At 38.6% G+C, this 16,557-nt stretch overlaps 1 protein-coding gene and 1 long non-coding RNA gene across 3 annotated transcripts in view; both read left to right on the forward strand.

Moving 5' to 3' along the window:
- The window catches only part of SLC6A11 (solute carrier family 6 member 11), a 96,911-nt gene extending 93,135 nt beyond the window's left edge, over positions 1–3,776 (forward strand). For both annotated transcript variants that reach the window (XM_084531513.1, XM_084531514.1), the window contains exon 15: positions 812–3,776. In XM_084531513.1, coding sequence (XP_084387639.1) covers positions 812–964 — 153 coding nt within the window. In that variant the 3' untranslated portion in view covers positions 965–3,776. The remainder of the gene's footprint in view (positions 1–811) is intronic.
- A 4,163-nt stretch (positions 3,777–7,939) lies between these two features.
- LOC311442362 overlaps positions 7,940–16,557 on the forward strand; it is an 85,334-nt gene continuing 76,716 nt past the window's right edge. Inside the window, exon 1 of the long non-coding RNA XR_014696570.1 lies at positions 7,940–8,069. This is a non-coding gene — a long non-coding RNA (uncharacterized lncRNA). The remainder of the gene's footprint in view (positions 8,070–16,557) is intronic.

A 16,557-nucleotide genomic window follows, 5' to 3' on the forward strand; every position in this document is an offset into this window, starting at 1 on the left:
ATCTTTACTGTGAGTATATAAACATTAAATACATTGCACATAGTAAAGTTTTCTTAGTGTGTTCTTAAAGGAAGCTTGTATAAATCTTAACATTAAATACTTCCTTAATGTTAATGCCTCAGTGCCTTAAAGCCTCACTCCATCTCTGCAAGTAGATAGGCTTTGTCTATAGATTTTTGTTTTGCATAGCCTTATCATCTGAAGACATTTCAGGACTGCAGACGTTTCATGCTCTTTTCCGTACATGAATATTACAAGGTATTTGTTGCAGCTGTTGTTGTGTTGTTGTTTCAATTACAGATGGGAGTTTCTCAGGAAGCCAGCTTCCTGCAACATCTCTGCTCCCCAAGCTGTAAACAGCAAGATTGCTACTGATGTTATTTCTAGAAAATAGGAAGTTCTCAGTTGAACGCATGTATATATTTTTTTTTTCTTTATTGTAGCCTAACACAATACTGCCTTGGCATTATCTTATTTTTTTTCAGTGTATATGCTTTGACTACCATGAGAAACAAAATGTACACATATAGCAGGCCTCACCTGGAGCATTTTGCTGAGTTTATTCATGGAAGGAACTGTTACTCTAAATCAGCATGAAAATTCACTTTGACTTTGTTTTCACCTTCATTCTCTATTCTTTAGTCTGGTGTGATGGGAAGAGAACTGTATGGCATACAGTTTTATGGATGGATCTAACAGGGAAATGAGAAGAAGCCAACATGCAGAAGAAAGGAGTTTTGTAGTCAATCTATTTAGGAAATGCATGTCTGCAAGAAAAAGATAATGATTTCCATTTTCTTGAATTTTGCAGAAATTCAGGAAGTTGATTACACCTAGCTCGGATCTGAAAATGAGAGGGAAACTTGGAGGAAGATCCTACATTGCTGCAATAAATGACTGCGACGCCAAACTGAAAGGAGATGGCACCATTTCAGCCATTACAGAAAAGGAGACACATTTCTGAAAGAACTATTTTTTTTGTATAAAAATAAATAAATTCACTTAATTATAGAGGCTGGCTTGTTTTGCACAAAATTTTATTAACCAGTTAATTTTAAAGTGAAAATTGTATACTTGTTTAAAAGTGATTTTTAAAAAATTACTATATAAGCAATGACTATGTAAAAGAAAAAGAAATAGTATTATATGGTATGTTAGTGATGACTTCTTTTAATATGGTAATTTCAGTAAATGTTTTTTAGAATTTAGAGGGACCTGTAAAATGTGTGTAAAGCTTTTCTACTTAGATTTCCAGCAGATGTGATGTTGTATAGATATATGCCTTCTAATCTCTAAGCATTTCAGACCATTTCAGCTTTTAATGTATGTATATAAAGGGGACCAGAATGTCCTTTTGTTTATATTGGGAGAAACTGTGAGAGGGTGGGCAGAGGACGTGTAACTGCTGTTGCATTATTAGTGTCTAAATGTGGGCTGTATCCAAAGTGCACCAAAATCAGCGGGAGCCTTTCCAGCTGGGGACAGTGGCTTTTGTACCAGTCTGTGATTTGCCCTTTCCTCTGGGCCAGATCAGATGCACAACTGCATTTTGCACCTAACAGAGCTCTCCTTTCAGGGCACGTTTTGTGAAGCCAACAGGAAGCACCACTCTTCTTGCCCTTCCTTCACCCTCCGTCTGCTTGCAATGGGCCTGAAAAAGTGGTAGAACAGCCCCATTTCTGAGTCACTGTTTTTCTGGAGATTGAATTAAGAATATATATTTTTAAGAGCTATACATTGTGCTTTTCTTGTAAGTTAGTGGTCTCTTAAGATGACTTGTACTGCTTCAGGAGACCTCTACGGCTTTTTTTCATTTTCATTAGTGTCTGGATAGCCAGTGCTTCATTTTTGTAGACATTTCCCATCCCCTGGAGTTAAATGTGTTTGTCTATGTTTGTATAACAGGAGGAGATCAAGGTCACTCTATATATATGGAGATATTGTGAGGAAAAAAAGTACAAGTTTAGAGCTCTGCATACATTTGGTCTTTGTCTCTTTAACTGTTTGCCAATCTGTCTGTCTCTACATATATTCATTCCTCTTAAGAGAAATTAAGGATCCTGTAATGTCATTGTGTAGCATTATATGGCTTTTCTTATCTTCAAAGTACTTCCTAAATATTCTCAGGTTTGGCACTGATTTTACCCTGAATGGTATTGAGGTTTGCACTGAAGTCAGAATAGGAATTTTTTGGTGGAACACTAGGGTAATTGGTCCTTAACCTCTAGCAGAGTTCCAAGAGGTAATTTATGTATTGTGCAAATGAAGGAATTAAGACAAGGATGTTGTGACTTCTCTGTTTCACAAAAGGATCAGGATAGGTTTTTGATATCAGGCCTTTCTATTCCATTGGGTATGAACCGACTCCCTCTGAATGAGAAGAGATTTTGTGATGTACATCCAACTGATGGAAATTATTACCATGAAGTATGCAAATGTTAGTTCCAAATATCAAAATCTCTAGACTGTCTCTTGGTCTTTTTTCTTCTGCCAATATCCCAAACTATTGTTTATTCTGGAAGATTATTTTTTTTTCCTGTCCTGTTTTTTATTTAATGGTTGTATGATAAACCTGTGGAGGAATGCTGTACTATAGTGCACAGTATTTTATGGGGAGAGACAAACAGCCTAAGAGAGCTTAGAAGAGATGTCATAAAATCTGCTGTCCTCTCTGTAATTCAAAATCACCAAATCACCAAATACAGGCAAATGGAGTTATTAGAAAAAGAAGTGGCTGCTGGCCTTCCAAGGGGGAAAACAGATCACAAGAAATCACTAAGTACCTCCTAATATTACATCGAGCTGTACATGTGGTCAGCATTTCATTGTGATCTTATTTTATCAGACCTCATAAAAAAGCATCTTTCATAGAATAACTTTGTCTCAAATCACATCATCAATTGACCTATTTCATTTTACTTCACTTTGTTTGTATTTTGGTGTCTAAAACCTTCTGTCACAATTCCATTTCAAATATTCCAAGTCCTGCTTGACTTTGCATGTCTCTATCGCTAGGTGCTTAGGAGAGGATGTTTTGAAGGAGCTTGCCTTTATAAAGGTGCAAAGCCACCATGCTGTGAATGTTGGGCCCCCTCAGAGGGAGTCTTCAGGTGGACATCCAGAACTGGAGTTGACTAAAGAAAATCACAGCCCCATTGCCACTTTGGGAAGAGAAATGCTCCCAGAATTGAAACTCCAGGCTGTTACATAGCTACAAAAAAAAAAAAAAAAAAAAAAAAAAAAAGCAACTGCAAGGTGTATATTGACGTTGAAAACATGCCCATTTCAAAACCTAGAAATAAAAAACTTTGGAAGTCCAAGTAAGTGGTAAGTGATAAATATTTCCAACCCAATGTCCCTTTTTCTCCGCACCCACCAGAATCTAAAGCCCCAAAACTACAGCTGAATCTTGCGATGGGTTATGTTCTCTCTGCAAGGAAATATCAACCTTTTTTTTTTGTTTTTTATCAGTGAAGGATGTGCATATGTAGATGCCTTATAAGGTTATGTTTTAGTATTGATTTCAGTGAAGTTAACTTTTGGAATCAGGACACCTCAGGAATGTTTACAGCAAAATAGCAAAATGTGCCAATAGGTGGAACACACAGCCTTCAGCTGGCCACCCATTAGACACAAAATGAAAATCCCAGACAAGTCAGGATTTCCCTTTAAATCAGAACATTTGATGCTGTAGCAGAAAAAAAAAAAAAAAAAAAAAAAAAAAAAAAAAAAAAAAAAACTGACTTGTGCATTATAGCTTGTCAAAGTACTTTGAACTGTTGTCTACATCTGAATATCTCCACAGGAACTATGTACTTGTGTGAAATATGCTTCCTATTCTGCTGCTATGAACCATTTTACCTGTAGCTTTATACACATACATATGGTTTGGCATGGTCTAAAGCATTACACAGTATTGCTAATGTTCTGTGCTTGTAAATGTGTGCATTTAATATCTGACTTGTTTAACACTACTGATTTTTTAAAATATATTTCTTTTTTTTTGTGGGGAGGGATGTGGGAGGGTGAAATTCCTAATAGTATTTGTGATTTCTTTTTTTTTTCTTTCCTTTTTTTCTTTTTTCTTTCTTTCTTTCTTTCTTTCTTTTCTTTTCTTTTTTTTTTTTCTTTTTTTTTTTTTAAACAATATGGAGGAGGAAAATGCAGAAAACAACTATATCATGATCATTTTTTTATGTGGTAGAAACAGTATTGCCCTTTTCTGAAGTATCTGCAGTATTATTTAAAATAATACAATAAAAAACAACAATGTATGTAATGTTTTGCACAAAGAAAGACTCTGATGTTCAAGGGCACAAGATTTCATCTGCTTACTTGTTTTTAAAAATTAAAGAAAATGGGCAAAATTTATTCTGTGTATTTTAGTTTATATTAATGTATTTTATATGACCCTCACCTAACAAATTAAATAAGCACAACTACCCTGTTCAAGCATATATATGTCCCTTGATTTTAAATTGGGAATCTAGAAATGAGGAAATTAAGTAACTTGATATCATCCACTCAGTCTGTGTCTGAAACAAACTAAAATGAAGTATCCCAATCTCACAACTTCATGTCCCTGTCTTTTATCTTAAATTCATGCTGCCATGGAAAAGTGCAGACTGGCCACTACTTTTCCCTGCCTCCTGCTCACTTTTGCCTGTATTTTGCTGTGCCCTGTTTGTGTCACCAGCAGTGTCAGGAGAGCCATGGAAAGAGACAGCTCAGGAGCCAATCTCGCTGACACCTCACCCAGCAAACACATGCGGTTAGTTCTCCATCACTTCAGTTTATTACCTGGTCATACTAATACTAGTGCTGAAGTGAGGTACTGCAGCAAGATAAATTACATTTTCCAGCTGCTGTACATGTTATGCTGGATGAATTTAACCTTGTAACGTTGACCTCAGTCACAGGCCAATGCTCTGTCCATTTGATCATCTTTTGTACTACAATTTTATGACTTTATATTCTTTCTTATGTCTCTGGCCCATGTACAGGGAAACACGCTTGATTTAGTACATGACATACTGATGAAAAATGCTGATATTCTCCCCTGAGGCACCCTGTTACGCAGTAGCCTGCCATACAGGAAATGAGGACCTTTTCTTAAAGACTGTGTATCATTTTGACTAATGAAGCATGGTTATAATAAGCAAAAAGATTCGTGGATTTTGACAAAGCAATACAACTCCTCTCTGACTGTACCAACTACTCTACCCAACAGCGAATACACCACAGGAGCAGCACGTGGCCCTTTCCCAGGGGTGATGTCCTTGCAGCTGCAGCGGCAGACCAAGGATCCAGTCAGTTTGCATGACTAGAATGTTAGGTTCTTGGCCCTTCCTGACCACTAAATATTGAGTAAATCTGAGCATACTGGGAAATTTGGCTTCAAGTGTCGATGATTTCCCCATTCAGACACATCCAAACGTGGTCATCCACAGCGTGGCAGCAAGTCCAGTGAAGACTTCTAAAAAATGAGAGCTTCTGAACAGCTCAAAAATGTCCTGGTGGATTACATACTTACACATTTGGCTGCAAGGAGATGTGACAGTTTGCACTCAGAAAGACATAATAAGGGAGAAAATTGTCAGGGATTCTCTTTAAAAAGTTTTAGAGAAGACTTGAATTCATGGTGCACAGATTGCATCCTAATGCTGAACTACTCAGGCTCCCCAGGCCTGTGCGACCACCAACAGGTAGGAGCTGGTGTAGGGAAGTTTCCTGCAGTCCTTTCTAAAGCTACCCTTAAAATATAAACTATTCATTAATATGCATTACAGCCAAGGTCTGAGTGCTGATCGAAGCTGAAAATTTGAGGGAATAGTTGCACACCCCTTATCTTACATATTTTAATTTTAAAGGATCGGGTCCCTTTTTTAAATTTTGCACTCTGAGAACTGCAACCAATGCCGGCCATATCCTTCACTCCCTCAAATCATCCCAAATTCCAGTCATATCTATGCTTCTGTTGGCTAGCCGTGTTCACAGTGATTGGACAATGCTCTTCTTGGGCTTTCAGGCTCTTTTTGTGCCTCCGTGACCCTCATTGGCCTTGACTATCACCTGTGTCTGGCTACCCTAAAAAAGCATCACCTTGAGCTCTGTTACTGGCAATGCAGAAGCCCAAGTGTTGCACATTGTTGAAAGGGGAAAGAACAAAAATTTTTGAATGTTCTGAGAAATGTGTTACCACTAATTGTTTCTAGGGTTAATGCTAGAAGCAGGCCCCTGCTTTTTTCTCATGAGATGTTCCTGTCAGCTGATGGAGGGGATGCTGCAACATGATGGGGCCTGTAGTTTTTAGAATAAGAGGGCCTTTGCTACTGTGGCATTCCAGTTAAACAATAAAAGAAGCATAAAGACAGCCAAGAGTTCCTTGCTATAAATGATTAGTGACAATACATTGGGCTGTGCTTTCTCTTTCTGTCAGCTTGCAATGAATATAGTCAGTCAGCCAGCTCCTGTCTGGTCCCAGTACTTACTACAGCACTAGGAGAAACAGCAGCCTTCCCTAAACCTTATTGTACAACACCTTATAAGAAACTCTGAGAACTCTGCCTGATTTCTTTTTATTTAAATGAGAACAGTCATGTAGTTATCATACTATACACAGATGACTCATTCCTCTCATCTTCCCAAAGGGCCCCATACTGTCTGCAATTCAGCCATGCCATGCTCAAATGAGGAAATTGCAGCTACACAGGCAGACACCTCCAGGGCCGGTCCTAAGTTTGGCTGCAGCCAGTGACATGGAACTTTGTGGTGCTCGGATCAGGGCTGCTGTCAGGAAGCCCTGACATCCCTCGCACAAGTGAGAGGTAGAGTTGATTAAGACAACACAAACCATTTAAAGGGACACAGCCAAGACATTGTACCACTTGTACTTTCACAAGCCTTATGAATTTGGAAAAGGCATTATGTCTTTTTTTTTTTTTTTTTTTTTTTTTTTTTTTTTTTTTTTTTGTATGTGGCAGGAGACATCAGGGTTGTTTATGGGTTTATTCCTTCCATCTTTGAACCAACACAGTGGGGCCTGTTGGCAGGAACAAGCTCAGCGGGAAGATGAGTGGATCAGAGGCTGCTGCAGAGCACCACACTGTGTCAAGCTCTGTTTTAGACCTGCCAAAACACTGTGGGTCTTTCTAAGCAAGCCCCACTCTTTGCTTGCCCCTCAAATTAACTCACAAGAACAAATGCATGAACTTCAACAGAAATATAGCCAGTATACCCAGGGATTATTTCGGGCTTTATCAAGTTGTAGAGTTTGGTTTGGTTTTCTTCCATTTTCCAAAGAAACTGATTTTGTTGTCTGTTGAAACACTGGCAAAAATTGCAGAATTGTGTGACAAAAGTCACACAATGTATCATCAGGTCAGTAAGTGGAAATCAAGAGAAGAACAGGGTATCAAAACAAGCAAAAGGCTTTGGACCCAAACAAACCCTTCCAGTTGTCTGTGGTGAGAAAAGCACACTGTTTTACAAATTATATTTAATTCAGTTTTTATTTGTTTATTTTATTCTTTCCAGAAAACCAGCCCATGATATGTTTAAAAGTCCCTGCTTGTTTGACAAGCTTTTGCCTTAGACTTAATGAAAAGCTTTGTGGGTTCTTTTAGCACAGACTTCTCCTCCTCTCCAAGTTTTTGTGCCTAAAGCTTGTGTGGCTATTGCTGTTCTCCTTCCCCTTCTACACATTTGTGCTACTTCTTCAGTTCAGGATTCATAATTCAATCATTCAATCAATTCATTCAATCCATAATCTCTGCTTCTGAAGTAGAAGGAGAAGAAAGTGATGGTGTTGGAGGCTACCACCAGCTTGAATTGATTGAAGGTAATTGACAGCACATGATAGTCATTATGGGGATGGAGAGGAATGTGATATAAGAGGAGGCAGGAAAATATCCCCTTTTGGTAAGAAAAAGAAATATTACTGAAATGTTATTAAGGGCAGCTGCTGGTCATTGTATATATTTATTTATTTATTACTTTTCTTCTTTGTGGAGCTGATTTCATGAGTGTACAGATTGGGGTTTCTTCTATCTTCCTTGAGGACACAACAGGTAGGGGTTGTGAAACGTGGGTTGGGTGACAAGGTTTCCTCTCAATTACTTTTTGGGCTTTGTAACTTCTTGGTTTGGGCTGTAGGTTTTCTTTTAGTATTTCTGGATGATATTGGAGGCTTTTGTGTGCTAATCATCTGAAAAGCTGTTGCAGGATTTTGACAAACAGAATATGTGGATTTGATCTCAGTTATTTCTACTTAGATCTTTTGGTTTATTTCCTCAGTGAGGGGATAGAAAGTTGAGATATGGGTAATAAGCAGCCTTCCTAGCTGTTAGGTGCTCAGCAAGGATACCTCCTAATGGTATTTCTGTGGTGTTGTGGGGACACCTTTTGGCTAGAATCAGTCTGGTTAGAATCAGGTTAGAACGTAATGACCCTATGAGATGAAAGTATGATATATGTACATATAAAATGTGGGTGTATCTATATAGTGTCATCAGGTGATATGTGAGATGATGTATATGAACATAAAAAATATTTCTCTACCCACGGTTTGCAGGAGGCAATTAGAGGTGAAACCTATCACTGACTTTTTCTAGTTCTTTACTTATAATTGACATGTCACTTACTGTCCCAGAGAAAAACTGCGTACTTCATAGGATTGGTTTGCAAAGCCTGCCTGCAGTTTCACCCTGTTTTGGTACATTTCTGCCTTTCCGTCTAGACAGATGGTTTCCGTACCATTAGGTGGCAGCACATGCCAGCAAAATCTGTGTCCCCATAGCTTGGAAACTAAACCGGGGACATGGGGTAAAGAGAGCTGTCCTTACAACCTAAATGGCATGTCGAAGTCATGTCTATATTCTTTACAGAGAAGGCATGTGACTATGTTTGTTCTTAAATCTCCCCCGAAGTTTCAGGCTGAAGCTGCCGCTGTTGTATTGGTTATTTCAATGTGACAACGATGGATGGTTCCTTTTTTTTTTTTTTTTTTTTTTTTTTTTAAATAAATAAATAAAGGGCAATTGTGTGTTAGAAGGCAAACTAACAACTGATAACATCTCCTGTGGAAAAGAGGAGGTGGATGTGCACAGTATTGAATTTCTCAGTGATTGAAAGAAGTCTCATGTCCAAATTTCTGTCTTAACAGATAGTTGTAGTCCTCTCCAGAAAATTATTTCATGCCATTTTCTCTGGAGCATAATTAAATTGTAATCTCAAGACCAAATAGAGGAGACAAAGAAAACAAAGGTGTCATACTCTCCATTGAACAGACACATTTTAAACAAGGGACTAATTTACCAGAAAATAGGTAGGGAAAGGCAGCAATGAGGAAACATTGCCAGCGTGATCACTTTTGCAGAGATTCTGCCCTGTCTGTCTGAGATGGTCTAGCTCACAATGCAGCCAACTCGCATTTGAGTTTTTGAGTCATTCTCAGAATAAATTTATCTTCTGAAACCCCAGTAAGAAGGTGTTTGTAAATATTTGTGGTAATGCACACTTCACAGTAGTCTGTGGAAGAAGATTGCAGTTACGCTGTGAAAGTGATGAGCTGTTTGGTACTTTAAATAAGTTTTCTTTCCCCACATTCCCAAAACCTTTGAATAGTCAAAATCAGTATGTGTAGAGTTATCATTGATATTTGTAGTCCTAAAATTCTCATATTTGAATTCCATCTATTTTGCATTCAATATATTGTCTCCTGCATGTATGGGAACTTACTCTTTGTATGTAATTTTACCCCAAAGCAATTTCTGGGATCAGGATTGCCTGTATTTATGTAGATGTTCATGGATGTTGGTACCTACAGAAATGTTCAGATGCAGCACCATAACTTTCTGCTTAGTAGATGAAAAGAGTTTTAGACTGTATCAACTGAGGTAGAAGGGAATTATTTTGTCCTGCATCCAGCACTGTTCAAAGTCAGCTAGAAATATTTTTTTTTTGATGTGGCCACTCATTTAACTTGAATTTTCTTCAAGTTAGGATCACCAAATCGTAGAATGCTTTGGGTTGGAAGGGACCTAAAGCACACTCAGCCCTGACCCCCTCCCACCAGCCCAGGCTGCCCCCAGCCCCATCCAACATGGCCTTGGGCACTGCTGGAGATAGGGCAACCAAAGCTCCTCTGGGCAGCCTGGGGTCACCATTTCCTGAGTATAGAATTTTCCTTGTATCTAACCTAAACGTACCCTCTTAAATTTGTCAGCTTAAATTTGTTTTATTCTTAAATGGAGTAATTTAAGTTGGAGCTATAGAAGATCTATAGGAAGACTTGTAGAAAACTTATGGATTGGTGGAGGTAGCTGTATTGCATATCTTCAATTTCTGTCAATATCCAGTATCAGTTAAAACTATTCCTTTATCATTGTGTCCCTACTCCTCCCCAAAAAAAGTTACTGCTTCTAAATTTAGTCTTGTGTGGGAGACCTGAGCATATTCAAATAACCTGTACTCTTTTGTCACCTCTAAGATTTTTTTTTTCAGACAAGTATCTATGTATTACTTACAACTTCCACATGAAAAGGCAATTACAATGTAGTTCTGAATAAAGAGCATCATTTGCAGTGATGTGGAGGGAAGGTAGGCCTCCTTTACTGCTAATAAACAACTGTAAAAGATGGTGACTATTTAAAGCTCCAGATTCATCCTGCCTTTCTACTGACAGTCTTGCACATCGATTCTGACATGCAGACTGACAGCTTCATGACATTTTGGAGTGTTCCAACTGCACTGAGTATGCAGCCCTATTTATTTTAGTACCCCTGCTCCTGCAGCAGCCACTGACTCACAAGAAAGAGCTAAGAGCAATATTTGGCATTTGCTTCCTGTGCAGCACAATTTGCCTGGTTCATTAACCTTCTTTATGTAGATGTAAATTCTGAGTCTGCCATGGTTATTTTTGGGGCGCATGTCAAAACAAGATTTGTCTGTCTGAGCAGCTTTAGCTTTTTGAAAATATTTAAAATTGCTCCAGCAATTTTGTCTTTTAAAGCAAATGTTTTTCACGTATGTTGAACTATGTTTATGTTGTAAATTCAGATCTCTAGCACTATTATACTGACTTAGGGAAGAAAAGCAGGAGGCAAGAGTGCGTAAAGCATGATCTGTGTGACACTATCCCATACCTGTTTTACCAGACATTATTCACTTCTGCTTATACAGCACAACGTTAATGTAGACTGATGGAAGCAGAAAATCAGCTCTGCTGTTACTTGTATGCACACAACCACTCCAATTATTTACAAGTGTATGTGGAGAATGGAAGAGCAATTTATTTTCATGTAGTCATGTGAGAGATGGCCCTAATATATTGTCGTGGTTTAACCCGACCGGCAGCTAAACACCACGCAGCCGTTCGCTCACCCTCCCCCCTCCCTCTCTGGGACGGGGGAGAGAAATGGAAAGTGAAGCCCGTGAGTTGAGATAAAGACAGTTTAATAAGACAGGAAAAAAAAAATAACAAAATAATAATAACAATAATAATAATGATGATACAATGGTGATAATACGAAAGTAATAATAGTATGTACAAACAAGTGATGCACAATGCAATTGCTCACCACCCGCTGACCGATGCCCAGCCTAACCCCGAGCAGTCCGGCCCCCTCCCCCCGGCTAGCCACCCCTATATATTGTTTAGCATGACGTCAGATGGTATGGAATACCCCTTTGGCTAGTTTGGGTCACCTGTCCTGGGTCTGTCCCCTCCCAGCTCTTACTGCACCCCCCAGCCTGCCCGTTGGCAGGACAGAGCAAAGGCTGAGATGTCCTTGACTTAGTATAAGCACTGCTCTGCAACAATTAAAGCATCGGGGTGTTATCAGCACTCTTCTCATTCTAAGCCAAAACACAGCATTCCACCAGCTACTAGGAAGAAAATTAATTCTGTGCTAACTGAAACCAGGACATATATCTAGGTTTGGTGTATGTAAAACAAAATACAGGAACAACTAAACACCTTCCTCAGGTGTGTGCAAGGGGGGAGGGAGAAATACCTTAGTGTGTTTTGCTATTGCTTTTTAAAACTGGTAAGACCATGCCTGTGATACAAGCTCTGTCTCTACTCCAGTGCTTTCTTAGGTTGCTGCTCAATGCATGTGGCTTCTCCCCTCCTGCCTGACACAGCCCTGTTCTGCCTTGGGCTCACCACATATGAACACTTTTCTCCTCCTCACAAAAGAAGTTAGATTTAGAATTAGATCCTCAGTGACCTCAGCAGCACCACACAGATCAGAAGATGTCTGTCCTCTGGTATGGTAGACTGAGTCTCCAGCTGCTGCCAAGGTGCAATTGGGTTTGTTTCATCTCACTTTCTACCATGACCTTAAAACCGGACTCTTGCTCTAAGTTCAGGACTCATTTTGGTTTCTCTAGTTGTCTTGCAAAAAATTGTATGTCCAAACAATTGGAGGCCAAGCCAGAGGAAAATGTCCTCCCATAAGTTCAGGGATAATGTAGTTTTCCCTGTAATTGAATATGTCCTCAATGGGATAAGTTACCAAGATCAGAAAAAAATGAAACACGAAATATGAATCACTTCTGCCAGTCTGGCCTGCTGAGCCAGACCCTGACTTGGTGTCATCTTAAGCTGTTATGTGGACCCCCAGTTTCCATAGTCTGGACTCAGATGGGATCATATTCTCCATACAAATGTAAAATGTTTATTAAAAAATAAGGGCTAGACAGGACACATTTCTGCCATCCTTCTGTAGAGAAGAATGTTTAAACTATGATCTAATGTTGAAATTGGCCAAGAGATTGGGCATGTCTATTCATTTATTCTACTTACACAAATAAAATGATGAATAAAGCTTCAGTATAAAGCAAACATAAGTGGCAGGCAGTTTTACAGGTTATAACTTATTGGAATGGCAAAATATTTCCATGTTAGTCCAAATGCCTCACTTTTCATATATGAAGTTTTTAAAAATATTAAAGCCTCAGATCAGTCATAGCATGGCATGCAGTCACCAGCATCTTTTCATTGATGCTGAGCACTCCTTCTAGCCTGCCCCCGACTTGTCCTGTTAGGTTCCGTGTTGCAGGACCTGAGGAAAAAAATCTCGACAGGGATCTTTTTTTTTTTTTGTTTAATGTTTGTCACAACAACTTGGGTAAACATGGTAATGAGGGAAAGTAAAGCAGTAAATCTGCATATTGGAGCTACCTGACAATGTATTTCTTAAAGAAACTGAACCCCGCAAGGAGTAACCCTTTTGGCTTTGGGCTGTTGAATGGGTGGCATGACTTGCGCAAGCTGCTGGCTTTTTGGGTTTAGCTGTCAACTGCGTTGTGCCAGGGGATGATGCAGTATCCTACTGCTGGGAAGCAGTAGGGACTGTTATTTGGTGTCTTGATTTAATTTACGATTATTGGAAAAACTTGTTCTGGGTAATACAACAGTAACATGAATGAGTGTGTGTATGTTTATAGCTGCAGTCCATACTACCACCATCCATCAGTCCTCATTTAAAAACAAACAAAAAAGACATTTCTTTCTCCTGTGATCTGATTTGTCAGAAAATGGGAAGCAGGTATTCACTCAAGATTGAGTCTTGGAAAGGCAGGAAGAGGGCATATGTCAAAGTAAATAGTACTTAATAGGGGGCCTGAAATAATGTGCCTCACTGAAGATTTCTGTTTTGAGTCCATGCAACTCCCAGCAGAGCATCTAGTCATTTCATGAATACTTTCACTCACGAATTGTGTGAGATGCTTGCCCTAAAATATTATTGGAAACCAAAAAGCTGGGACTTTCCATAACTGGGTGCTAAATCTGTGTTCTTCAGAGTCTTTGGCATCCACAAATTCCTTCGCAGTGAAGTGTTTTGCTTTTCTCAGTGCTGACAGGTCATTTATCCAGCTAAGTTAAAAATAATTTAAATATTCTACTCCAGGAATTCCAGTCTGAAGACTTCAGGTAATGCATTTCTTTTTAATATTTATGTTGCTTACAGGATCATGGAAATGAATATGACTTTAAATTTGGAAGCACGCAAGCGGATTTATCTGGCATATGTTGCTACAAGCAGGAAAACATTGTACCACTGGGTGTCGCTCTCACGAAGTTCAAAGTGTTTTGGAAGTACAAATCTTTACACAGGCAATATAAAATACCACGTACAGCGTGTAAAACTCGAGATTTCTTAGCAAAAGGAGAGCAAAATAATATAGAAGTTGCACTGTTATCTGTCCTAGCAAGAAGCTATTGACAACTCTAGTGTTATATCCACCAAAAGACATTTATGTTCATTTTCTTTCAGTAAAACATTGGGAGTGACAAATCAACATTGTATCCATCATCTAGAACTCTTCAGGATTATTTTCTAGAACCTATATTTATTGCATGGATTATTTTGGGTAAAGAAACAAGGAAAGCAATAACTCAGGCTTATTTTTTGCCTCATGTCTACATATGTTTCAGGACTTCAGCAGAGTATGGAAGCTGAATGTTCAAGTCCAATTAAAAGTTTGCAGAATTTAACTTTATCCTTAACTTCCTATTTTTCAAAAAGCAGCAATAATTTGTAGGGCAGTAATCTGCCAAAGGATAATATAGCTATGGGAGCAAGAATGCTGCAGTGATGAGCTTCATAATTAAAATGTCTTGGTAGAGAAGGGACTCGTTTCTTGACAGAACAAGAAGTAATGGGGTTAAAGTACTGCATGGAGAACCTGAGTCACAAATCAAAAGCTACGAACTGAGGTTGGTTCCTCATACCATGGGCAGATAAATATCCTTCCAAGATGCTGTAGAGGATAGGGAAGCATTAAAGTATACCAGTAGAGAATATCTATTGCTGAAAGAATTCAAGAATTACTTAGATCAATTTGCTTGAAATGATTCAGGAACAGCTGCTCCTTGGGGCAGAGTGTTCTTCATCTCTTTTGACCTTATTTGTTACTAGTCTGCCAACCTTTACATTCTCTTAACCTGCATAAAGCACTGACTATGCTCATGTTCATATGGATTAGACTAGTTCTTCCTGTTTCATTTACCCTAGCAGGGGTGAGGTAGCATCTTCCACCATCCCTTTATTCCTGGTATGAAAGAGGTCTTGAATGGGCTGCAGCCATTGCTTAAAATTTAAATAGACTTAGTAATTTATCCTAAAACATGTGCAATAGCAAATAGAGATAGCTAGAAAATCCAGCAAGTACTAATGAAATATGAGCTATACCAAACTGGGTAATTTTCATGTGTCATACAATAGAACAGAATGTCAAGACACTGTGCAAAATTTTAATTACATAATTAGTTTTCTGAGTCATACAAATTCTTTAACTTGAGTGCTACCATAGATGGTTTTGGCATGTAGCAAACTGGTATAGCTTTATTTGGGTGGTTGTTCCCTGTGACTTTTGATCCTGGTAGAAAGCTCAGAGGGACCATCCTAGAAACTGCAGTTTGGGACTCTTTCGGAAGAGGTGATTTAAAAAAAAAAAAAGGTCATTCTGATGTTTGCACTGCTGATGCAAGCTAGCTTCACATACTGCTGAAGATGTTCCAGTGGATGATTTTTTTGGCCTTTAATGACCCACAGTTAACCTAGTGGCTACAATTGCAAAGCTCTGAATCCCATTACACAGCTCATCTATGTGAAATCAATGAATGCTTCCCTGATGACACATAAATAGCTCAACCCTTTTAAAAAGTGTAAAGAAAGACATGCCCCCCCCCATCCCATCCTCCCATGGCTCTTGTTCATTCATTTAAATGGGCAGAAAAATACTCTTAATTTCCCAGTTTCTAAAACCTCATTAATAAAAATGCAAAATACAGACTTAATGCTTTTTTTTTTTTTCCAGTGGATCTTTAATCATCTTAACATCATAGAAGTGTCCTGCTTTATTCAGTAAATGTTGGTCTCATTTAGTCCTAAATGAATTAGGAATATATTGCCTTGCTTTGGTGACTTCCTCTACAACACTTTAAAAATGTTTTACACTTCATTTACATTACGGTGGAATGAAGAAAAACAGAAATAAACTAATTTCTGACAGGTAGTTGTGGTCTATTTCAATGTACATTAGTTACTTTTTTCATTAGAAGCTTGATTATATTAGCTAATTGTTTCCTGAATTTAACTTCAAGTGCTACAAACAACAGGTGGCTCAAATTAATGGTCACAAATGCCATTACCAAGTTACTTGGCTGAAGAAGCAATGGAAGTCCTCACTAACAGTTCCTTTGGAGAAAGGGACAGCCATTTACACTGTCATTCATTCTTGCCTTACAAAATTTTTAAGGGTCTAGGTTGTTCTTTGTGGGATGCAGCTCCAGCGGAAGTCTTTAACGATCCAAGAGAAACATACTGCCCTTTCCTCGGGTCTAGTCTGCATGTGACACAGTCTGCTGCCTCCATTAGGCTAGAAAACTGCCCCATCTCCAGTATAAATTCAAATGTTGGTTTTACAGAAGAATAAAGCAAGTTTATGCTGATGTCCAGCTTGACTTACTGCTTAAACCAGTTTTTGCTAGTTCACAAGATTTTATTATTGATGTCTGTGGTGGTTTTACTGTGCTAGGCAGCTAAG

This window comes from Aythya ferina (genome assembly GCF_964211825.1).
Source record: "Aythya ferina genome assembly, chromosome: 10".
Lineage (NCBI taxonomy): Eukaryota > Metazoa > Chordata > Aves > Anseriformes > Anatidae > Aythya > Aythya ferina.